The following is a 26,291-nucleotide window of genomic DNA, read 5'->3' on the forward strand; positions in this document are numbered from 1 at the left end:
GGCGGCCCCGCCGCCCCTGCCCCGCCCCGGAGCCGCCGCCGGCGGGGTCGCGTCAGCGCCGCGCGCCGCGACCCGAGCGGCGGAGGGGCGGGGCGGGAGGGGAGCGGCGGCGCGGCCGGCGATTGGCCAGAGGGGAGGGGGGAAAGGCCGCGGCGCGCGGCGATGATGTAATGGCTTTGTGCGCGCGGCGGCGGCGCCGGGGGCAGCAGCGCTTCCTGCGGCTCGCGGGGGCCGCGCGGGGCCTCCCAGACCCGGCGCGGCCCGGCCGGAGCGCGAGGGGTGAGCGGGGGCGGCGCCGCGGGCACCGGGCGGGGACACCGGCACCGGAGCGGAGCCCTGCGGGACCCCCGCGCTCCGCGGCTCCTCCGGGCGCTCCCGGGGCCTTTCACGCGCGCGGGAACCCGGCCGGCCGTGTGTCGGTCTTCGCGCGCCCCTCGCTGGGTTAGCGCGGCCCTTGGGAGCCGCTCCCGCCTCGCGAGGCCCCCGCGGCACCCCGGGGCTGCCGTGACTCTGCTCTGCCGCTCCGTTCCCTGCTGCACGCAGCCCGGGGGTCCGCAGGAGCCCGCCTGCCGAGCCGCGGGGCGGGAGCGCCCGGGGAGCCGGTGTCTCCGGTGTCCGTGTCACTAGTGCGCCTTGCCGCCCTTGTGCGGGAAACAGTCGCTAACGAAACCGCAGGGGTTTGGTTTCTGATGGTAATCTGAGCTCGCGGAGCCGAAATTCCTGTGGCTGTGTTGTCCTGCTTTTGTGAAACTGCGAGGATAAAGTGTGGATGTGGTGCTTAAGCCTTTTTTTTTTTCTTCAGATAAACTGAGAGTAAAACCTTACACTTTGATGCTTTTCTTTGTTTGTCTCTTAGGCTAAAAAAATAAACAGTTGAAGTCCTCTTTATGAAACCAATCCTCGGTCAAGTGTAACATTTGATGTATGGTCTCTAAAGCCCCCCACTATGCCAGCAGCTACCGTAGATCATAGCCAAAGAATCTGTGAAGTTTGGGCTTGTAACTTGGATGAAGAAATGAAGAAAATTCGTCAAGTTATACGGAAGTATAACTATGTAGCTATGGTAAGTGGGTGCTTGATGTCTTGTCTAGCAAATTACTGCAGAAATTGTAACTTCAGCTGAGGTCAGTAAATGTGCTCATCCTTTTAAATCGAAAGCTTAAGGAAGTCTTAATGTTGAATTAGTGCTGCATGAACATCTGGATCCTAATCTTTTATCTTTTTAAAAGTTAATTTTACACATAGTACTCTTCATCTATGATATGGTTAGATCTATATGGTTGTTGTGTGTTCAAATTTAAATTCTGCTCTTGCAGGACACAGAATTTCCAGGAGTAGTTGCAAGGCCTATTGGAGAATTCAGAAGCAATGCAGACTATCAGTACCAACTCTTACGCTGCAATGTCGACTTGCTAAAAATAATTCAACTAGGACTGACATTTATGAATGAGCAAGGAGAATACCCTCCAGGAACTTCAACTTGGCAATTTAATTTTAAATTTAACTTAACGTAAGTATTCAGTTCTGTGCTGCTAAGCATATGTTTCTGACTTACTGAAAATGTATAAATACTGTAGCAACTTCATCATCTATCTGATGGTAGTACTGGAATACCATAAATACTCCTGTAAGGAAAACTTCTGTCAGCCAAACATGATTTCTTCCCTCATTTCTGTGCAGTCTGTCTTACTGTTGGTAATTTGGTCAAAAATGCTAAGCAGTTTAAAAAAATATGGAAGGCATTTTATACTTAGTCCAAGAGTTAGCTCTGTGTTTTCACGTTTAGCATTTCAGAGTGCTTCTGCCTTAACTTAGTTTAACTCTTACTCCTTGTTATAGAAATCACATATTGTTTTTTTACATACTTTAAATGGAAAATAACAACACTTGAAAAAAAAATAATTAAAGTGACTAAAAAAGTATGTCAGATACTAGCATTCTGAAATATTTTGTCTATTTTTTTGGTTAAAAAGCAAGCTGACTTTTACTGTATTAGAATAATACCATGGACTTTATTTCAAAATGTGATTTTTATCAGTGATAAAACTTTTTAAGCATAAACCTCACTTTTTCAGGGGGATCAAAAGCTTATCTGGTGCTCCAGTTATATCTTTAGCTGCTCAACAAAGTTACTAGTATCTTGGTTTTGTTTTTTGGAAGTAAGCAAAATTGGTGTGATAGATTCTCATATGTTGATTATCTACTGAATTGAATATCAGTACTAACACTTCTCACACGTTTAAGCCTTGGGGTTTTTGGCAGTTGTGTTACAAGTTGAGAACTGGACAACTTTTTATACATGAGTTAAACTCACAGCCTACAAAGAAGGTTTTAGAGAACAGACCTTTATTTTTTCTGTGAGTGAAAAGACTTGTTTTCAAAGTAGTTGGAGTTCTTAGGAGGAAAACCTCTGCTGCCTCTCTTGATCTCTGTGCTCTTTTAAACAGGCAGTGGTGTGGATTGTCACACATCAGTTTGATCTGAGCAATGACATGCTCTGTTTAGTCTTGTGTGAATTGTCTCTTGAAGGAAAAGTAAGCACAGATTTAATGTTTTGGTATCTCTGAACTTAGCTGGCCATATAAATGCTGGATAAGAGTTACCCATTTTCTTAAATAGAAAAATATACTAATCCTACTAATTATGGGAGAAAAAGGAATGAATAACTTCCAGACTGGTGATCTATGAAGAAGGGCCTATGCTGCACTTCATTTATTTTCTGAGCTTCAAAGGTCTACTTAACCTCAAACAACTGAAACCAAAAGTAGCTTTCCATCTATTTGTGCCAGATGCTGCAGAGATAAGACAGTTCAGTAGGCAAGATACAGGTAATCACCAAATTACCTTGTTGCTAGTTGATGGTGGGGGTTATTGAAAAATAGAAACTTGGTTAGTACTGCATGAGAAATTCATATATATATATATACTATACATGGATGGACAACCTATTTTGTCTGTTTATAAACATCCTTTTGGGAAATGGCACTGTGCCAAATGTTCTCCTCCTAAAGCAGAACAGCTGTTTGTTGTTCTTAGAAGGTAATTTTTTGTGTGTGTGGTTCCAGCCAGGTCTTGTTTTAGTGTGCTTCTAAAGAGCATAAATATTTCTCTAATCATGTTCTGCACCTGCTTAGTACAGAGCAGCAACTAGAATGAAACCCCCTTTTTGTTAAATGGTGCCTTTGTTTTGGATGGGTTCTTTAATGTGCTGTGGATACAGACAGGTGTTGAGAAGCTGATGCCCCAAAGCTGGAGAACCAAAGAGCAGCTGTGTGGGAGTGAGGAAAAAAGATGTAACACATCTTGAAGATATATGTCTGTGTTCTAAAGAATGATGACTTGCTCTTAGGAATAAGGAATACAGATCTATGACTGAATCTAATAGTCACGTTTGATATATTGGTTGTCTTGTCTAGGTTTTCTTGTGTTTTTGTGTTTTTTATTAAAATTTGAAACTGTACACTGAAGAGACTTTGTGGAGTTGTATGTTAGGGACAGTAAAATGAACTGCATTCTCTAAGTACTTACATGCTTACTTTTTTTTTTCTTCATTTAATCATTCCATGTTTTTGTAATGATGATACAGATAAAACTTAAGGGAGAAAATAAGCTCAAAAGCATGAATTTCAGCATGAGATTCTTAAAACATTGCCAAAAAAAAAGGTGGTGTTAAAGGGAATAAACACAGAGGTAGAAGGGGTCAAAAAAAGATAGAGGAATTGTTATTTCATCCTCTTAAATTTGAGGTCCAAAATAGGTTTTAAAGTTAAAACAGATTGTTTAGAAAGAAATAATTTAGACAGAAAAAGTTAGGATCTCTGAATTCTAAGATTTTGCTAAATGGAGCAAGTACTCCATTTCCAGTTTTACTGAAAAAAAAGTTCTTATGAACACATGTCTAAATATTTACATAAGCTTAAATCACAAAAAACTTCTGAGAAATATTTTCTACAGAACTAATTCAGTACTGGGATCTGGATTGTATTTCTCATATTTCCTCAATGTAATGTGTTACTCCTTCAACTGTTACATTTAATTTGTCACAATTCAAGTGATTTATACAGATATTTTACCAGATAAGTTCTACAGATGCACTTTCATCTATAGACTTGCAAAAGGGTAACTGGAAAAGGAGCAGGAACTAATTTTTTTATGAATATGGTAAGAATGGAGGTGCTGGGAATGGTAAAATGATAATGAAGGTTAAAAAAAACTTTGAAAAATGGTTGGTTTTGTAATTAACCTAGAAGGAAATTAAATTGTTTCTAGTCTGTTGAATGAATACCAAAAAAGAAATGTTACCTCATTGAGACTTGTAGATTTTGGAAATTTACTTTTCCTCTCTGTTTTTAGAGAAGATATGTATGCTCAGGACTCTATCGAACTGTTGACAACATCTGGTATCCAGTTTAAAAAGCACGAAGAAGAAGGAATTGAGACACAGTACTTTGCAGAACTGCTCATGACATCAGGAGTTGTATTGTGTGAAGGAGTCAAGTGGCTTTCCTTTCATAGGTAAATTCTGCACGTGAAGTGTTTGAGATTCCAACATCTCATGGGTGTTTGAGTTCTAGAACTTGGATTTCACACCCCTTGAGTTTAAATGCTGTGCATGTAGCCCATATCTTGGTCGGTAAGACTGAGGAAATATTTCTGCTGTAATACCTCTAACACCATTTTGTATTAGAAGAATAGAGGGGTACTGGTGTTGAAGAATACAGGGGTTTTACTGGTGCTTTTAGCTTGGGTATTTATGCAGTAACCAGAAAACCGTGAAGCTGATAAACACGAAACTGCTAAACCAGCAGGTGGAGCTGTACACGTGCAAGTAATAACAGAAACATTACTAAAAGCAAACTATTTCTGAGCAATCCTTGGGGAAATATTGTCTGTTTATAGAAGAGGGTTATCAGTAAAGAGTTCTATATGGCACTCTTAAATTTGTTGTAAATCTCTTGCTAATCTGAGCAGATGAAATTACTCAGCTTGGAAGGAGATCCTTCCTCAGTTTTATGTATCTATTTTACTACTTATTCCATCATCTCTCAAGTAGAAATAGAAATGCAAATGTGAAATCTCTATGAGCCTGTCATAATACAAAAGATCTTTGAGTGTTAATAGGATTTAACACTTTAAAAACATACACAGTAGTTGTTTAGCTAACTGCATGCCAGAATTTTTGCAAGCAACAGTGTCTTTAAAGGCTTATTGCTATGTAATGCCCTTGAGTTGGTGTCTTAAATGCTGGCTTCTAAGGAAGTCAGCAAGGTAAAGGAAATGAACAAGATTGTAAGCAAACCAGTCTCAGCTAAAGTTTGTATCTCGTGTTGATGGATGATATGTAAATGATGAAATTAGAATAAAAAATTCTTTGTCCATAAGTATTAATAGTTGGAAAAGACAAAGTCACATGGAATTAGAGAAGTATTTATGCAATAAACAAACTTGAAAATAAGAATTATTTTGGCAAGAAATGTGTAACAGTAGTAGAAGGGTGCATGTAACATTTTTGCAGAAGTCATGGTTTTGATTTGTTTTGTACAAAGAAGTGCTAGGCTGAGTTTCCAAAGCAGAGAGGTTTAAAAGAAAAGACAGTTAAATACAGAAGGATCCTCTGAGCACAGTTGTCACTTCCATCTTTCACTTAACAGCTGTTTCAACTCACGGTAGGACTCTAAAATAATCTTACTCTTGTTATCTTGTTTCTAGCGTAGCAGCCTGGGGAAGAATACTGTAACAAGAATGCTTTAAATTGGGTCAAAATAACTACAAAAGCCAAATTAGAGTTTTTTTTCAACTTCCTAAGCACAGTATTATGGGCTGTTATGTGTATATTTATGATTTACACTTGACTACAGTAATATGACTGGGATGGTTCAAGAGAAGTGGAGGCAGGTTATGCATGTAACTGTGCCTCAGCAGAGGATGCCACATAGAAGCATCTTCAGCCTCAGTCTGGTGTTTTTCCAATATTGCCTGGTGACTAAGGGCCTGGTATAAGGCATACCTGAGCAATTTCTACTCTAGGGATTCTTTCTAGAGCATAATTATATTTAGTGTGTGTAATTCCTGACTAATGGGCTGGTCAAAGTGTAGTGCAAGCCATGTGCAATAATGCCATTTCTTACTGGTGCAGCTTATGAAGGGTTTTTGAAATGGCTTTATTAATAGAAGTCCAGTTTCGTCTGTGCTAAAATGAGTTTCTGTTCTGGATTTCACTGAAAGTGTCTTTAGAAATCCTCTTAAGACAGTTGTTCAGCATATGTTTGTCAGACACTGATTATTAGAGTGTTTAAAGCTTTTGTGCTTTTTTAGACCTTGCTGTTACTATTTTGAGCACAAAACCTTGGAGTAAGTTAAGTTCTGAGGAAACCAAAATTATGTAAAGCTGTAAATGAGCATGGGTCATATAAAATGTGCCACAAAGAATAGTGAACAGTTGTTTTTAAATACATCTTTGATTGTGATTATGTTCTATCAGTGGAAACTGACACAGCAGGATGCTCAGTTGAAAATTTGTTCCATTGAGGCTCTCCATGCAGTAGTTCTTTAACAACTGATAAAGCTGTGCTTGATAGTTGCTGACTCTCCTATTGCCTCTGTTACCTTAAAATGCTTAAAGTACTACTAACTCTTAAAATTTGAGTCCCAAAGTAAGTGGGAGAATTGAATTACTCCTTCCTCAGAGTATGACGATATGATTTGGTTTTCATTTTCTAGTCTTTGATTTCCTTGAACTTTTATGCAGTTCATTTGCAAGCTCTTCACTTCTCAAATAGTTCTCTTTGTGTGCTTTTTATCTCCACATTTGATGTAGCTGCCTTGGCATCCTGACATGTTGGCAAATCTCTGGATATGCAGTTCTGTCAGATATGAGTGAAGAAATATTTGCACTGTCACCAATTCTTGTGTATTGCAACTTCATAGATGACTTCCATCAAATCTTGTGTGTGTGCGTGTTAAAATGTATTTGAGTTAATGAGAGAGAAGGAGGAAGCCCTGAATTTGTGATTTTTTTATCGCAGTCAAGAGAGCTGTGAGTGCTTGACAGTCTAGCAAGTTAGGAAGGAACAGCTCAAATGCTGATTTTGTGGATGTTCAACTGTCTGCTCAAGCTTTGAGTGTCCACTTCTGTGCAACCTCCTTTGTCTACCTTTGGAGGGTCAGTGGAAACATGCGTTTTGGAAAACAAAAACTAGATGTTCTTGGGATATTGCAAAGTTCCAAGCTAATGTGTTTCAATAATCATTTGTGTCTAACTGATTTTAGTAAAATTTAATCTGTTGGCTCATTTCTGTTAGCGTCATAAAATGAACTAAAGCTTTCTCAGCTCTTGCACATTTTGATTTATTTCAGAGTTTTGGTGATTGAGTAGAATTCATTGGCTATCTGGATTCTATCTTGATAGTAAGGAAAAGAAATAGAGGCTTGTTTGATGTCTACTCTTGTCTTTTTGCCTAGAGCTGTCCATGTTCAGTGAAAAAAACAAAACAAATGTCTGTAACAGTGAGTGCTTGTGTTGTATAGCTCCACAGATTGTGGCTTGCTGTGCTAAGCAATTTCAGGTGATTGTATTAGAAATGGTGCAAGGTTTTTCAGGCAAGGAAGTCTGTGTGCTTCAGGGTGTAAACCAACCACTAGTCACTGTTACAGGATTAGAAGAAAACTTCTTTAATGAGCACATAATTACATAATTGCTCACCATGGACTTACTTAGCCTTCTCTTAGCATTCAGCAGTGGCCACTTAAAATTTGTTTTAATGGATCTATCTTAGTCTTAAATTGGAGTGACAGTTTTTATGTCTGTAAGCTTGGATCTGCTACAATCTCTAAGTGAAAAAAATGTGGAATTCTCAATCAAAATTGCTATTTTTAATAGTCTGCTCTGTTTCAATATGAATAGTAAAGGAATGTTGACTTTTCTTTAAGTATTTCCTACTTTAAAGAAATTAGAAGTGTTTGAGGGCATCTATTTTCCATTATTTCGTTAATACACTTTTTTTTGAAGACAGGTCAAACTTTTTTTGAAGAGGAGTAGCACAAATATGCTTTCTTTCACTTTAATATGGCTTGTTATATTTGAACCTTGAGGATGATCAAGGAATTCATTGAGTTAATAAACTGTAGAATCTGAAGGAGTAAGTCTCCATAATCCTGAACAGTGTTTTTTTGCATCTTTTTGATCAGCCTTTTTTGTTAGTGTGACTTTTTCTTTTCTTCTTTAGAGGGCTTTATGCTGATATGGACTTTCCCACCACTTCCCTCCCTCTTCAAATGATCTAATAAAATTAGACTTCCAAGCTACTGTTTTGCCAAGTTTACTACAGTTTTTACTTCGTAAGAGTCAACTGAAATCCTTCTTTATCTTTGGCTCCTTTGCTCCCTGGCCAGTGTCTGTTGCTGTTGAGATGGAGGGTGGCCAGCACAGCTTCAAAGTACCAGAGGCAGTGCAGGATTTGGTCAACATAAAATTTCTCCTTAGAGCACTGGAAACTCCCATGGGAGAGCTGCAATAATCTATAGGTATTTTATATCTTGTATTGATGGACTTGTAGCAAACAATCCATATACCCCCAGTATGTTGAAGGTTTTTCTACCCTCTGTCTTGAAACTCATAGTATAAAGAGGTCAGATAATCTTATTGTATACAAATGGTTCAAAAAGTAAACTTATTTACATTGAGTGTGCAAGCTGAAGCTTTGAGCCTGCAGATGTCACTGCTTTTTGTGGCTCCTAAATATCTGCAGGATCAGTGCTCTTAACTGATTTGTCTTTTCTATTGCTTATTTCACAGTTAAAGATCCTGGCCAGTATTTACCAAATCGAAAAATTCTTGGTTTTGAGTATGACCCTTGTATAATCAGGAATGAGCACAAAGTCTTAAACTGGAAATTTGGAGTCTGTGGTGGCCACCTGCTCACTTGAATCGTCCCTCACCCTATGCTAAGATTCCTTAAATAGCAAAACTGACAAAGCCTTCAGTAGAGACAGCCCTGTGGTGTGTTTTCATCTTCTTTGTTAGTACAGGCATATTTGAAATTGTATGTCAGTAAAATCTAGGAACTGATCTGGTTCAATGCAAACATGGAAGAGAAGGAAATCACTCTTCCATTTAGTTTCATGCATTAGCAGTCCTACAAATACAAGGGATCAGAACAGGTGAGTTTCATGGTCAGGTCATCAATAATCTGGTTTGTAATTGCTGCCCTCCGAAGAAAAAGCATAACTTGTCATCACTGCTTTTTGTTATGGAGTCAGGGTTGCTTTAATACCCCATATCTGTCTTTCCTCTACTTAACCCTCTTGTTTCCTCTCATAACTATTTGTAAAAGTACGTGGTTGCCCCGTTACTGCCACACCTCCTTCCTATGTCCTCTTTATTCAGTCACACTGTGGGGGAGGAAGCCTTCCCAAACTCTTCTCTCTACCATGTGCACACTACAATACCACCATTTCTTCTAACAAATAAGCACTGCTTAGTTACTTTTCTGCTTCCTGCAGAGTTACATGTACACACAAAAATGTTTCCAGCTTACTCTGTCATTGCCTCCAGAAAGAGTAATAGTCTACAAGCTATTAAACTTTGTAGTTGTCTGTGTGCTGATTTAATTGGAAAAGTTGAAAGACAATTCCTCTTCTTTGTTGCTGAGGGTTAGACTTGCCTCCAGGCATAAACATGCACTGGCTCTGGAAACTCATTAATCTTTTGGATTTCAAGAACTGTAGAAATGTCTGTCTGTCTCAGTTTGGAGGGAGAAACTCCAGTCTATGTGAAAGAAATCAGCTTAGGAGTCTTTATGGTGAAAGTCCTTGTTATCAGATGAAGACCCAGCAGCCCTACCTTATTTTGGGATTTAGAGAAACTACTGTAGGCAGATCTTTTTGCATCTTCACTTGGCCTCTTTCAGACTAAATTGTTTTCTCTGGAATCTGCAATGGGGCTGTTTATATTGAAGTTTCGTTTTTTTCATAGAAGTTAGTCTTTATTGCATTGGATTTAAGCAGAATATCCTGTCAATGTGCAGTGAAGTCCTGAAGGTTGTTGTTTTTCCTGTCAAAGTGATGTGAAATCTTGAAGTGAGAAGGATGCTTCTAAGTCACTTACTTATATTGTTTTTGGTATTAATTTGCAGTGGATATGACTTTGGCTATCTAATCAAGATCCTGACAAACTCCAATTTACCTGAGGAAGAGCTGGACTTCTTTGAGATACTGAGATTGTTTTTCCCTGTCATCTATGACGTAAAATATCTTATGAAGAGTTGCAAAAATCTGAAGGTAAGTAATCTGCTAATGGTTTGGAACAAATTTTGCATTTGGAGACAGAGTATGTCATGCTTAAAAATACTTTCTCTATTTTTATTCTCTGCTTTTACTTTTATGATGCATATTAAGCATTGTTGTCTCAAGCTTTATATATGTAATATTAAAGGTGTTGTGAGAAGCCGGCAAGAGCACAAAATCAATTTTTGTAACTGCTTACCAGTTAAAAATACCAAGTTGAAACTGTATTTACAATACTTTGATAGATGATAAACCCATGTTTGGAATTAATTCTTCATTTCCTTAGCCATAAGAATCGATGGGTCTCATATACTCTTATTTCCTCGTTGTGCAGTCCACTAAAGAACTGCAGTCATCTAGGCTGAGGTAATTTCAAGAAGATGATGTGGAAGTGTCTTGGGAAGAGAAATGAAGTGAAGAATGTTTCAGATGGCCCAATAAGCAAAGATAAACAACAACATATGTTCAGGGACAACATGTGACTTCTAGGAAAAAAAAAAAGAACTAGAAACTAGTCTCTCATGTCAGGCCAGGGGGGCTAATTGGCTTACTCTGTCAGGCATAAAATTTGGATACCTTGTTGGACTGGAGAATGAGTGGGAACTGGAGCTAAGTGTGTGAAGGGGGAAGACAGCAAGTGAAAGAAAGATACTAAAGGCACTGTTAACAGCTTTATTTGCCGAGGAGCTGTTAAGAGTCTGGACTGCTGCTGGAGTGAGCTGCATCACTCATCTGAGGCAATTGATGATTTGTTGCTTTTATGGAAAGTAATTTAATTCTCTAGGATTTCTTAATGAAAACCTGCAGTAAGAAGAGAACACATCACATCAAATCCTAACTAAGGAATGGCTTGCCAGTTCATTGTGCTGAATTACTGATCTGTGTGCTGTTTATAGCCTTGTGTTTCTTTCTGAGATGAACTAACAGTGTGGCACTTGGAATAGTAGCCTAGTTTTGTGGAAAGTAAATTGTGTGAATCCTTTGTTAATCAAATTAATGTTGAAAATGTAGATCACCCTTCCAGTTAGTAAGAAAAGTATACTTACCTGTGTTCTTATACAATTGTTACTGGTATAATCATCTGGGCAAATGGCTGTGTATTAGGGAACATCTTAGAAACACTTATTCTCCAAAGAGGCCAGGAGTAAAAATTAAATGCTCCTAAATTTCAGGAGTCTTAAATGAGGGGTGAGGTCAACTCACCCTACAAAGTCTTCACTTTCACACTCCCAGTGAAGCAAAGCAGAGCATCTGGTGCCTATCTGGTGACATACTTTGCAAGAACAGAATGTATATTCCAAATTTAGTGACATGGAAAAGGTGACAAATTGATGTTCCATGTCACCATTCAGAGGTGTCATTCCCAGTGGGCTTGGGAAAAGAGGGTATTATGGTTTCTGGCATAATTAAAGCATAGTTGTGTGTAACCTGCATTGTTTAGAGACACTAAGATTTTTTTAGAAGACGAGAAAAGCCTCCACAGGTCTTATTTTGGAAAACCATAAGAACAAGGGTGATTTTTTTTTTCGGAGCTGAATATGTAGGTCAGCTTTCCTGCAGTAAATTTTGATCCACTCACCTAATCTGCAGACTGATAGTGACAGCAGGGGAAGGGAAATAGACTATCTTACCCCTCCAAATTTACCAGTGATGAAATGATGGTGGACTTGAACTGTACTGAGAGAAGCTACCTGAAACAAATCACTAAACATTTAGTGTTGTAACTCTGAAAATGCATGTGCTGTCTCCTAATGTGTGTCACCTTTGATCATTATTAAATTGCAGTGAATTGAACAGCTGTGCAGTTGTCTTTTATTGACTTGTCTAAGTTATTTTTTATATGTCACTGATCTACTGTAGGTCCCCACTCTCTGCCCCCACACACTCAAAAAAGATTCTTGGCGTTGGAAAGAGAAATAGGCTTCAGAACTGGAAATCTGTTTGATGCTTTTTTTTTTGGAGTTAAGTACTCTGTGAATTTACAGTCTGTTATTATGACTTGGCATGCAGATTGAGAGTTGCTTGTATTAGAAGTTAAAGTCCTGCTTACAGTCTAAAAGGCTTTTTATGTAGACAATTACAAACCCTTTGATAGTAGTGGCAATCCTAAGTAATTTAAATTGGTAGACCTTGTTGGAAACTTGCTATTAATTCAGGGTTTTGTACAGAACAGTGAGATCTGTGACTGTGTCGTGAAATGAGAATTTGATGTAGATTTGCTGTTGACCATGGTGGTGTGATTATGTAAATTATTTTGTGGCCTTTTTCTTGGAAGTTTGACACTCTGAAAATTTGGGAAGAATTTGTCCTTTCCCAAGAGTGAAGCATACCTATGTGGAGTGCAGAATTCTGAAAGAGAATCTGAGTAGACTCATAATTTTTTGTTCTGGTTCCATTCAGGACAGGGTGGATTTTTGCCCCCAGGATGGGGCATGGCTAGGACATGGAAGTTATTCTGTGACACTTCACATCATTTTCTGGGCATGGGGGAAGGGCTTGCTTCCAGGTCAGGGTAGTGTGGTGGAGGGACCAATCATTATGTTTCTGTTCGTGTTTCTGTTGGTGAGCAATGTTTCTCTTCTTGCCCACTCTGTCATTAATATTGTTGGTATTTCTGTTTGATTTCTTATCTCACTGCTGTTTTCTAGTAAATGGCTCACATCTCAACCTGTGATCTTCACTTTTTGTGCCTCCAGTTCTCCTCTCCAGTCTGCCACAGGAAAGGGTGGGGATAGGAGTGAGTGAGTGTAGTTTGAAGTGGTTTTAGTGGAAACACTAACTTGCAGAATACTGTTCCTAAACCATGACAGCCTTACTTGGCACGCAGTGTGGGGCATGAAGGAATGAGATCTGATCAGAGTGGATTTGAAACAAATTCCATCTAAGCATTTGTCCCATTAGATTCAGAGCCAGTGGTCTCAATGTTGCTTGGTCTGTTTGTGTGAGTGTGTTACCTACGCCTGTATATGTTTCTGTAGATATACTATGTGCCCATGAGGGTGCTCTTTTTCAGATCAGGATTGCTTTGTGGATGTATGTTGGTTGTATGAACCAGAATCATGTTTATAACATGATAACATCAAGGGCAATGAGGATCATTTGGGATATTCAGTGTATTCAGTGCTACTCTCCTACCCTTGCTTTGGGCGCTACCTCTGGGAGTCCATTCCTAATCATAGCTAGTCTGTGGAGAGAACACAGGAGGATAGCTTTCCCCAGCTTTTCAGTACCCTTTTCTCCTTCAAGCCTGTTAGAATAGCTTTTGAGAATTTTTAATTTCCTTTTGATGTTAAGGAAAACATGTTCTTGCTCCTGTGTCAGCTGTGTATCAGTCTACATGGTCTACACCATGTTTTGAGTCAGTACAGTCAACACTGTGTCTAGAATCAGGACAGAGATTTCTAGGAAGGTTAATCTGTCTGAGGGAGGATAGTCATGAGTAGCATGGAATGTGGGATAAAATAGACCATTGTTGGGGAAAATTCTCTCCAGTGTTTTGAGAGTATCACTACCAGGACCTTGATAAAGTGACAGAATATTTGCAAGAATGCTGTGGCAGCTCCATAAAGAATCAACTTACTGAAGTGTGCTGGGCCCTGGCTACTCTTTACTGGACACAGTCCAGTGCTGGACAGAACCCTGAGGGGAAGAGGAAGAAAGCAGATCAACAGGTGGTGTGACCACTCAAACTGCAGCCGAACTGGAAGAATAACTCATGCCAGTAACAGTAATACCTACACAGAAGAAGAAATCCAAGAACCAAATCACTTTGCATAGTCAGGGATAAAGAGGAAGTAGAGCTCTCACCAAAGGAGGAAGAGGCACGACCAGAGATAATCACTCAATTCCTATCTCTATGTGAGCTAAGTGAAAAGATTCCAGCCACCAGTCATGAAAGCCCTGGATGAGCTGGCTGAAATGCTGAAATATCATGGCACACAATATGAAACTGGCATCTTCATGGGGATTCAGGAAGAGGACAGAAACTCTCACCCTCAGGTGACTCCTGTCAAGTGTGAACAAAGGGTATTCTCTCATGGATGATCCAGTGGTGTGCTCAAGCAGATGCAACACATGGAGAAAGATACCTGAGAGAATTAGTTGTGCTGGAGGTGATATGTAAGGATTCAAATAACAGGAAGTCTCCTGTAGATCCAGATAAGGTCCATTGTACACAATCCATGTGGCAGAAGTTTGTATGGAGCACACCATTGTCATTCACCAGCTCCTTGGCATTGATGTCAATGAAAGGATGAGAAAAAGCAGTCCATCAGGTGACAGACTCCAGTAATAGGAAGATCATCTCTTTTCCTCCTTACCAGCCTGCTCCTTGGTGTCGAAAGACTGTCCAGACAGATTCAAAAGACTCGAGAAAACTGGAGAGATGTCCCATGCCCCACCAGTATGGACCAGAGTCTCCGCTATTGAGTCATACAGAGACTCTGTGTATCCTTGACATAGATTACTGCAGGACCCAGAATGGCATTATTGGGCTTTTGGGATAACTACAGTGGAAACAGAGGAAATTAGACAGCTGAATAACTTGTCTCCTTTCTCAGAGGACCCTTCTGCTTTGGGACTGCTGAGGGTCAAAGAACAGCAGGTACCAATCTCTACAACAGCAATGCACTGTCAACAAAACTGCACTGACCAGGTACTCCATGACCTCCATCCATGAGATGATTCCTGAATTGGAGAGCCAGGGAGTGGTCAGCAAGACGTGCTCACCCTTTAAAATCCTATATGGCCCATTGACAGCAGACTGTGATGGCCTGAATGAAGTCACACCACCACTATGTGTCACTATACTGGATATGCTAGAACTTCAGTATGAGCTGGAGTCCAAGGCAGCAAAGTGGTACCACCACTGATATTGCTAATGCGTTTTTTTCCCATTCCTTTGCCAGCAGAGTGCAGGCCACAGTTTACCTTCACCTGGAGGAACATCCAGTACACCTGGGACCAACTGGCCCAGTAGTGGGAACAAAGCCCCCATCATTTGCCATGGACCGATCCAGACTGCAGTGGGAAAGGAGGAGGCTCCAGAAGACTTGTAGTACATAGATGATGTTGTTGTATGGGGCAACATGGCAGAGGAGGTTTTTGAGAAAGGGGAGAGAATAATCCAGATCGTCCTGAAGGCTGGTTTTGCCATAAAGCAAATTCAGGTCAAGGGATCTACCAGGATATTCAGATTTTAGGAGGAAAATGGCAAGATGGATGTTGTTAGATTCCAGTTGATGTGGTCAACAATGTAGCAGCTAGATCCCCACCAACCAGCAAGAAAGGAACACAGGCTTTCCTACGTGTTGGGGGTTTTTGGAGGATGCATATCTCAGATTACAATAAAATTATAAGTCCTATATATCAAGTGACCCAGGAAAAGAATGATTTAAAGTGGGGTCCTGAACAACAACAAGCTTTTGAACAAATCAGATGGGAGATTGTTCATCCAGTAGCCCTTGGGCCAGTCTGGTGGCAAGATGTGGAGTTATGAGCTCTTCATGGCTGCTGGGGCGAATGACCTTCCTGAAGCCTCAGTCAGAGGCTTCCTGGAGAGACTTGAGGCTGACCTCTGGGTTCTGGAGTTGGGGGTGCAAAGGATCTGAGGCCTGCTATGCCCCAGTTGAAGAAGAGATTCTGGTATTTATGGAAGGATTTGAGCTGCCTCAGAAGCAATTGGCACCTAAGCACAGCTCCTTTTGGCACTCCAACTACCAGTGCTGGTCTGGGTGTTTGAAGGAAAGCCCCTTCCATACATCATGCCACTGTTGTGTGGAGTAAGTGGATGTGCTGATCTCAAAAATAGCCTCATAAACACCTGGGCCAGAGAGCACGGTATGAAGTGAGTGTATCATACTCCCTGTCATGCACCAGCCTCTGGGAAAATTAGATGGTACAATGGACTGTTAAAAACATTGAAAGGAATGGATGGAGAACTTTCTAACAGTGGGTCTACATTAAGCAGAGGCCATCTCCTTAAATGTTAACACCAGTGAACACCTTTGTTAGAGGTTCCACCAACTGAGCTGACCTTGCCCTATCAAAGCCTCCACATACCACAGAAGGGGATAAATCCCCATGGTGCATATGAGCAACATGTTAAGGAAGTCAGTTTGGATTAGTCCTGCCTCAAGCAAAGGCAAACCCATCTGCAAGATTGTTTTTACTCAAAGACCTGCATACACATTCCCCACAAAGGGGTGGGGAAATGATAATGTGTACTTCAAGGGGATTTGATTTTCGGGTAAGAACAGTTTTAATGTTGAATTGTATAATATTGGTTGCTGAATGCCACTGCCTCTGGATGCCATAACTACTGTGGCCAACGAGAATGGAGCTCATGAGCTCCTGATGCAGCTTGTAGTGAGCTGGCAGCACACCAGCCCTCCTTCCCTGGAAGGCATAGAGGATAAATAAAAGCCACAGTAATGGACTAAATTAACAGACATCTCAGAGGGAAGCTGTACTTGTGTGTGTGTATATATATGTGTATTGTTGGATCTTACAAGATTTCAACATGACATAGATAGTATAGAATATGAAATGGATAATATCCTGGTTCCAGCCAGGACACGGTGAATTTTTGCAGTGGCCAGGCTGGGTTATGGAGGTTGTTAACATGGAGGTTATTCTTTGACACCTCACATCATTTTCTGGACATGGGGAAAGGACTCACTTCTGGGCCAGAATAGTGTGATGGAGGCAGTGATCAGGTATTGTTAGGTATTTTTCTGCTGCTAAGACAGACAAAAATTAGCAATAGCAGTACTACGTTTTCTTGTTAGTTTGTAGGTGTTATTTGGGAATGTTATTATTGAAGCTTTCATCTTTTTAAACAAAAAACAGGACCCAAACATGTTGCCATAAGATTCATGGGAATTTTCATAATGTTTGATCTGATTTTCAATTTGGACTCCTTTGTAGCTCCATGAGTTTTAATTTTGACTGTTATGCTTTTGCCTCTTATTGCTTCACTTCCTGTATGTGAAAGAGGTCAAGAGCGTATGGGAAGGTGAACTCTAGGTATTCTTTGTTTAAAAGCATTGTCTTTGTGCAACATTTTTGCCTTTCAGTGCTTATGGCAGCACTAAAGGTTCTTTCTTTTTTTTTCTTTTTAATCTCTCTAGATCTTTAAGAATGTGCATGTGCCTAAGTTATGCCAGTAGCTTTTTAGCTTACTGAATTAAAACAAGTCTTTGTACAATCATGTGCTCACAGCATTAAAATATTGCAGTTACAGTATTACATGTCTGTCCTTCAGCTGATCAGGTTATCTATGTAAAACTAAACCAAATTTTGACAGCTTTGCTCTCACACGTAGAAGCTATTACTGTTTTGGAGAGGACACTAAAATGATGTTTATTTAGTCACTTTGCAGTTAAGGGGATAATTTTTCACATAAGCTTATTGAAAAGAAAATTTCCTTCAAAACTGGAGAAGTTTTACCTTTTAGAGAAGATAGATTTGCAGTTTTGGTGTGTTCTCTACAGCCTTGTAGTCTGTCCTTTTAAAGCATTGTATCAACAGTCACCTTAAAGGAATTGTTAAGTAATGACATCTGGTTACTGGAGAAGCTGGAACATAAGGAGTACTAGTTTTGTTGGTTGCAAATACTACTTCATTTAGTCAATACTGACAGAGAATATTAATACTGTTTGATAGGGAAACTTTGATTCTTCTTGTATGCATTTATCTAGTATAATGTCTGTTTCAGCTACTGTGCAGATATTGAAATATGCCCGAGGTTGTATGGCTATGTAACATATTTTCCCAAATATAGCTGTTTTGTGTTCTAATTTAACAAAAATGTTTTGTTTTCCAGGGTGGGTTACAAGAAGTGGCTGAGCAGTTAGAGCTGGAAAGGATAGGACCACAGCATCAGGCAGGATCCGATTCTTTACTCACAGGAATGGCCTTTTTCAAAATGAGAGAAGTAGGTGGACATACTGTTTTTATTTCCATTACAGTAATGGGTTGTGATAGTCACATGGAATTGCTGATCCTGATAAGTCTGGTATTTTAAGGAGGTCTGTGAAGGGCTTCAGGGGTCAATCCTTTCTTGACAAAAATGAGACCACCTATATTTTTCCCTGAGTAAGTGTGAACCAGCCTTACTGACTCTTTGCTTTGCTGCTGTGAGTGAATATTTCTTCCCAATTCCGGCCTAGGCCTGACTTCTGGATTTTTTCTGAAGTTTTGTTTTGGGGTATTTTTTCCTCACCTGTTTTGCAGGGTGCCTTTTTTTAGGTGACTGCTGTAGTGATTTATGAACTGCTGAAGCCAGACTCCTTTTTGCGTGACTGCACTCAACTCAAATTTTTTTTTTAGAGCTTTTGCTCAGTGTAACATCCAGCTGATGTGTACTGCTGCTTGTGGCAGGCTGAGAGGTGGGGAAGGAGTATTGATGAACCACTTCTAGCTAAACTTTCAGGCTAGAGGTATATTAAATGATGACTTCCAGTCTGCTTTGGAGAATTTCTATGCATTTCTTTCTCCTTGCCATTGAGTGAAGCTCAGTTTAACTAAGGTTCTAAAGGTCAGTTAATTCAAGGTTACAGCAAAGACAGTCAGGTCTTACAGGCTTCACATTTCCTTGCTACTTGTCTGCATACAACAGGAAAACATGATGATGTTTTGCATTAGCAGAACAATGAAATGTCGAACAGGCCTCTTCTGGAAAGCAGTTGCACTGAACAAATGCCAGTGCATCAGAACATGGCATTCTTCCAGCAATTCAGTGTCATTTACCATGTCAAAACAGATGGCAATATCAAACCTCATCATTTAATCATATTAAGTACTATATGCTGAAGTCTACCTTCTGCAATCCAGCCTTCTGTATGAAGGAGAAAATGACCACAAGATTGTTACAAATATTAGTGACACAGCAGCTGAATAATAAAGAATGATGGTTTGGGCTGGTTTGCTCTTCCTAGCACTCTGTTCTGCTTCTGCTGGACCTGTTGCAGTTGTCAGGCAGGTCATGGGCTGCAGATGCAATAAAAAGGATTAAATTTCTGTATGATCCAAGGCCAGTGCAGCTACCTGCTGTCTGCCTAATATTGTAAAACTTCACTCTTGAATTTGAAGATCCAAAGCAAACGAAGGGAAGCATATAATAATCATGCTTAAGATACAGCCTTTCAAGTTAGTTTTCTAGAGTAAATGTCCAAACCCATGATAGTTTCTTTAATGAGATGCAGTTTGTGTTAATGGCAAACTAGCTGGTTGAATTTATTTACTAAAAGCTTTTACCAGAAGTAGAAATCTCTGAGGGTTTTTTTAGTGCAACACACTTGCTTAATTAAGCCAACAGACATGGACTGATAATGAATATTTTCCCCAGTACTTAAATACTCTTTGCAAATACAGCATTTCTGAATAAGAATACAGTACTAAGCATAGAGGAATAAATTTAATGTAGATTTTTAAAGCTTTTTAGCAAAGTTCAGTGTTTAAAAATGTATTTCTGAGTAAAAAGACTTCACTTTATAGTGCTTTTTGAGGCACAGAATTTTGTTACTAATTGCTGTGACAGAGTTGCAACTTGCTTGCTGGGTCTTGGAGTGCCAGCCAAAAAAGTTACTGATCCTTTTCTTTCCATCAGGAGTACTTAAATAATGGTACTGCAAGAGTAGAGTTGTTATTTTGGGCTCTTCCTACCTGTTTTATTTCACTAAGAACTGCTGGGGCTGCAAAGCTTAATTGAAGTCTCTGATTACTACAGTACAGAATTTTCCATCCTGACTGTGCTGCTAAAAGCAAAGCTTGAAGGGAGAAGTTTTGACCTGTGTGGTGTATACAGGTCTGCATGTTTAGATTGTGTATTGCATCCATTCTGTCCCTGCATATTTGTGCCTGTCTTAGATTTCTGGTATTGATGATGACTCAGAATGGGAACCACTGGAGTGTCCAGAATTGCTGTGAAGGTTTTGGGGTGAAAAATGTTTGTGCATGTGTGTCTTATTATTTTGACAAGATAATTTGTGATTTTCTGCTTGAAAACCTGTCTGAAAGGCAGAGTATCAGAATATCATGGGCTTTAGTTTGTCTTCCACTGAAAGGTTCCATTTGTAATTTAGACTTGTAATATGTAAATGCAGTCTTGGTACAAAATTTTGCTCTTCCTCATTAAATAAGGTCTCCCTCTGTGAGGAGCTGAAAATGCATCTTTCTGCATTTCTCTAAACTGGTTTTGTGCTCATCTTCCCCACCCCCAAACCTATATAATACAAATCAGCATATCTCTATTCCAAGACAGAGTATGATGAAAACCCCACACTGAGGGGAGGTAAGGGAATGGGCACTGATGATGGATGCTAAGCATATGCTTGTTGTAAAAAGCACCACAGAAATCAGATGGAGAAATGTCTTTGTTGCTCTTGCAGATATGTGAGTGATGACTAATAATACAAAATTGTGAAAACATTGCATTTGGCCATTTAATTGGGAGATGTGCACAGGAAAATTGATTGTATTTCTTGACAGATTTAAATAATTGTGTCATTGTGATAATGTGTTGAGATTAAGTGTCTTATTATACTAATTATATCATCTTTTGCACCTTGGGATTTGATATTTAAAAAGAAAGTAATTTTAAAGCCTTTCTACAGTTCTGTTGAAACGGAACCTTTTCTTTTGCAGTAATTCATGTCTCTTCACTTTTTAGATGTTCTTTGAAGATCACATTGACGATGCCAAATATTGTGGCCACTTATATGGTCTTGGTTCGGGGTCATCTTATGTACAGAATGGCACAGGAAACGCTTATGAAGAAGAAGCCAACAAACAGTCATGACATGAAATGAAAGGCCGTCTTTTTGACCTCCACATGCTTGTATATAGGTTTTATCTCTGGTTGAACCCCTTGGACAATTAAGGCTTTTTTCCCCCCTTTCTCAGCACACTTTCTTTTCTGCCTTTCTATGTACTAAACTTGACTGTTCCTATCACAGATTTTGATCTTAATATTGATACGTAAAATTTTCTGGGTTACATTTTGGCCTCTTAACAAGCCCATTTGTAAAGAAGCATGTATAGGATCAGTGTGGCAGAGAGAAGGGGAAAGTTGAATCATAATGAATATTCTGGTAAATTTGCCTACATCGTTCTTCCAGTTTTTTGTCTTTCCCCTCCCTTCTCTAAATTAATTGGCTCTGATTATAACTAACTTCCCCCTTCATGTCTGTTCTTTCTAGTATGCAGGCGTTTTAGCTATTCAAGATTGTGGACCATCAGATTTGCACTTTAGAGAGCGACTCTGACTCAGATCCTCTGTTTTATTTGAAGTTTGTTTTGGTTTTTTCTTTTGCCCTCAGCTAGAAAACAATCATCTGCCAAGTTCAGCAGCTTCAAGCTGTATTTTCTTGGTATCTCAACCCACACAACGGGACTTATTTGCTGCATAATCTCTGTTCAAGCAAAACAAACTACTGAAATCATAGTAATTGCTCTTACTTTACTAGTGTTTGGTCATCTTCCAACACATACTGCACATGTCAACTGCTGGTTGGCCTGCTGCTTTAAAACTGCTCTGTGATGAGGGAAAGAGGCTTGAAAAAACAGCTTTACACCCTTCAGGAGAAGAACAGCTATGACTTTAGCCTTTTTGCCATTAAGCTGAGAGTTGAAGGATAATGGAAAAGTAGGAGTCTTGTAATGGCACATTTCCCTTGATTAACCTCGTGGCTTTTATCCTAGTAATGTACACCTCAGATATTTTTTATGAAGTCATATTTATTATGTACTTGATTTCATGATTTTTGTAAGTCAGTTTAGTTGAAGACGAACCCCAAAGATCTGAAAAATACTATTTAATTGAATTACTGAATTAGAAGGACAATTAAATCATGCCTTTTTGTAGTTGTTACAAAGACAGATGTTAAAGATATTTGTTGTAAGACAACAAAATATAAATAACTTCAGCTAATAAAGTTACCTGAGGAGTGTAATGCTAGTTTATTTTTGAGTATATCTTACAATATATTTTAGATATATTGTTTCCAAGGACCCTAAAGTATGTTCTTAACTCTGCATAGCATGTGCACAGAGCAGTTGTGCAGGAAGGATTTTTGGTATTGAATAGCTAACTAGTAGCCTGGAATGACGGAATGTGTGACATTGTGTGTCTGTGCGTGTGCGCGCGTACGTGTGCCTGACACGGAAATCAATGGCAGAAAAATCTCCACATGTTCGCCAATTACTCTGTTTTATCTTGTACTGAAAAGCAAAAAATCAAACTCCTTTTTCTCATTGAATTATGATGATGTAACTAGGCGGTCCTTTTTAAACAAGTAATTTGCATAACAGAGGGTATTTGTTTTTAAAGCTTTTGTAAATAAAGGCCTAAGAAATGTTTTCTTACATAACAACAGACTGGTGATTTTGTTGCAAAATTTTTCCTGCAATGTGATTATTTGATCAGTTCAGCTGTGTTTTGTTAGGCATGATAGTTCTTTTCTACATGCTGACATAGAGGAATCTAACTCACTGCTCCCTGACTGATTTCACATTCAGAGCAGAATTGTGTTCATGGGTTTCCAGTCATTTAATTCCTACTGTCCTGAGTTGGAAGAGAGTTGATTGCAGTTTACTTCTGAGGCATCCTAATCTCATTAGTGCTTTTATACCATTATGCATTAGATGATGGTGACTTGTTTTAACTTCAGTTGTCTTTGGCTTTAAGATTGTGATAGCAAAAGCAGGATGAATTCTTACTGTGGCCTCCAGGGTTTGCATAGACGTGGCATGAAGAGCCCCTGAAGTTTGATGCATTTGCTTTAAAGTATTAGCTTTGCCTAAAGCATATGGATACAGCTATCTGGTTAACTTCAGCAGAATGACTCTTTGAAGGACTTTAATGGGTTTTTGTTTTGAAGTTGGTTTTTAATCGAGGATCAAAGGAAGTTTTTAGAGCCTTCTGAATGTGTGCCTACAGTGAAAGTTCTAGTGCCGATGGGGATTTGCTTTTGAAGTAACTGCTGAGCATCCCATATGCTGTGCTGTGCTTTTCTTTGCTTCCTGTTGTAGAATCAGGGAATGGTTTGGGTTGAAAGGAACCTTAAAGATAATCTAGTTCCAACCCCCCTGCCATGGAAAGGGACACCTTCCACTAGACCAGTATGTGACTTCAGAGAATTCTACTCCTGACTTTTTTTTCAGTAACAAAAGCATTTCTCAAAAGCCACTGGTCAGCATGAAACAGATTATGGTTTATTCTGTGAGAGAACACTTGCTCTGATCACTGTGTCTGTTAAGAGTTGATTGCAGCCAGGGAGACATCTGTGCATCATTCATTTCCTTGGCAAAATTAAGTTTAGTTTCCATTAAGGAGTGATTTAAATTGTGAATTGTAGAGATTATGAAAAAAGTAGTTTCTTATGTGTATGACCATTACATATAAACTTCAGAGCATGAAATCTATTTCCAAAGTGGCCAGCTTTAATTGCTTTTGCAAAAATTAATGTGCAGGCACAGTTCCAGCTGTCTAGACATGCACCTTTTTGTTGAGAGACAAGAATTCTCTTTCTAGGCCTCTGCTTTTCCCAATCCATTTAAAATACAGTGTTCTTGAGTAGGTTTGTCAGAAGAAATGCAGTATCAAAACCTGTTATATTTGATCTTTCTATTTTTAATCCACTTGTATTTTTGGCTTCTGGAGTCAGATGAGTGTTCCAGGAACCTTATGTTCTCTGCCACTATTTTTTTTTAATATATATATAATTTTTATTTTAAGCATTTAGTTCCTTTGCTCATTGAAACTAAGCAAGAACCATCCTTGAAGTGGAGGAAAATAGGTCTGGAACACAGTATTTAAGGCTTTTTCCCACATGAATTTGCTGATGACCTATACACTCTTGACATCCAAGAAATTTCTCTACCTTATCTGACTGGTTACTCCATGCTAAAGAATGCTTCATTCCCTAACTGAAAATCCAGGAAAAGTAGCAGGAAGCCTGCATTAATGAACAAGGTGCTTCTGATTCAGCTCAAAACACAGAAAGGTGGAAGCAGGACATGTGACATAGTCTGGAATAAGGAAGATTTATCCTTGGTGGAGGAAGATCAGATTAGGAATGTAAAAAGAAACTGGACATAAAGAAGTTCTGTTTTAAACTCCCAATTGGTTTTTCAACCTTGAATTAACTAATAACTCACTTAAACCAACATGCACTGAAAGAAAACACTCCTATACTGAAGCAGTTTTTAGGCCTTCGCTGGAAGTTTAATAATCACGTCAATGGATTTAGGGTGGTGTGTGTTCATTGCAGTTTAGTAACCTGTAAAATAATTAAGTGCAATTTTAAATAAAACAGACTTCTCAAAATTTGAATTTTACACCACGACATCAGTGATGGCAAAGAAAGCCAAAAGCTTCCAGTAGAATTGTGGGTATTTGTCTAACTACTTTTAATTGTTGAGTTTGAACAAAATCTCACAAAGAATAAATCCCATTTTTTTACATAGAGTAAAATCAGTTATCTCTGTGTACTTTTCTGTTTATACCATGAAGTTATTTTCCTGGTATATCTTATTTAGTGCACCAGGTTTACTGCACCTCGATTGGTTCATGGGAGATTATTTTATTTCCCTCATCCATGAGGCTGCTTATTTGATGTCTGTTTCCCTCTTGCACTACCTCACACAGCTAGTGAAATGAGGATGATTCTCCTGCATTAGTTTTTTGGTCTTGGGTTGGGAATAAATCTGCACATTCATGCCAGCTGTGAAGATCTGATTTCTGCAGGGGCTGGTGTTGTCCTGCTGCCAGCAGAGATGAGGCACTAGTTCCTGCCTCTGTTGGACAATTGTCTTGCCCAAGAGTGCTCTGTCTCATGCTCCTAAGACACTTGCCTCAGTTAACTGTGTTGGATAATATGAGGGAGAACTGGAGAAAAGGGAAGCCTTTTCCCTTCTCTGTGTACCAGGTAGAAGTTGGCAGCAGATGAACTTTCTAAGCTGCGTTACAGAAAATGTGCTTCATTTTTTTGTTGGACAGCAAAGCAGAGCTGGGGTGGCATTGGCAATACCTTTTCTTTACTTCTCATCATATAACTGAGCTTGGCAAGCTCCCTGTTTCCTTCATTCTTGTCCCTCTGCATGCTCTGGGGAGTAGCTGTAGTATCTATGATGAAGCTCCTGATTTTTATTGTATCTGTTTGAAATACCGGCCAGTTAAATCTCTTGATGTGATGGAGAAAATAACTGGAAGTAAGTTCCTGTTGTTCAGGCTGTAACAGTATGTGTGTTGTCTATTTTTGCCTTTATATCAGGAGCTCTTTCTTAAGTGAACTAAGAATTATTCTATTTTCAGATTAAAAAAAAGGGAAAGTGACTTCATGAAGTGATGACTGTCAGGAAGTGCTGGGTCTGTTCCAGTTATGCCAATCAGTTAAACTGTGAGCATGCAGAGGGGGAGAGAGGGGAGATGGCTCATGGCACATCTTCCAACTCCTGCACTCAAACTATTGGGACCATCTGCTTGAGATTAAAGTGGTCTAGGATGAAGGATGTGATCAGTGCCTCAAATACAGGATTTCAGAATGATTGAGTTACTGTATTTCAGTGATGAGTGACAACTTAGAGATATGAAGGAATTACCTATCAAGAGTCAACTTAGGTTCTTTATTATTCTCCCTACCAAAGTAGGGAGAATTTAGCACTTTCCATCTGGACTTCTAGGGAAGGGAAGGAGAAGAGAGAAAGATGATACAAAATTTAAAGAAGGAACAATTGAAAAACTGCTGAGGGAACGTGGCAAGGCTTTCCTTAGGTTATGTCAGATGTCACTTGCTCCAAGTTTCATCCCAGAAGGCTGGTGCTTTTCCCATCCTACTACAAGGTCACTCATAAGCAGGTGGTAGATGCAAGTGAAGTAGCAAGACATCCCACCACCCCCACTGCATAGCACTACATTCTTTTTAATCTTGTTTTGGATGAGAATGTTTGTGTATGGTTCAGTACCACTATTTTTGGAAGGGTTTTAACATGCAGTATATGGTCCA

At 39.4% G+C, this 26,291-nt stretch overlaps 1 protein-coding gene across 2 annotated transcripts; it reads left to right on the top strand.

Annotated features, from left to right (window-relative positions):
* The first annotated feature begins 146 nt into the window (after positions 1-146).
* CNOT7 (CCR4-NOT transcription complex subunit 7) lies at positions 147-22,953 on the top strand. Of its 2 annotated transcripts, none has more exons than XM_058802968.1 (7): positions 147-279; positions 857-1,063; positions 1,317-1,510; positions 4,354-4,515; positions 10,134-10,278; positions 18,110-18,220; positions 20,957-22,952. In XM_058802968.1, the coding sequence occupies exons 2-7, from the start codon at positions 947-949 to the stop codon at positions 21,083-21,085; spliced, it is 858 nt and encodes a 285-aa protein (XP_058658951.1). In that variant the 5' UTR covers positions 147-279; positions 857-946; the 3' UTR covers positions 21,086-22,952. The 2 variants fall into 2 exon arrangements, with proteins under 2 accessions (XP_058658951.1, XP_058658953.1); XM_058802970.1 differs by lacking the exon at positions 147-279 and adding an exon at positions 572-692 and having other exon boundaries at positions 20,957-22,953.
* Positions 22,954-26,291: the final 3,338 nt, after the last annotated feature.

The sequence above is a fragment of the Ammospiza caudacuta genome, chromosome 4 (genome assembly GCF_027887145.1).
Source record: "Ammospiza caudacuta isolate bAmmCau1 chromosome 4, bAmmCau1.pri, whole genome shotgun sequence".
NCBI classification, from domain to species: Eukaryota; Metazoa; Chordata; class Aves; order Passeriformes; family Passerellidae; genus Ammospiza; species Ammospiza caudacuta.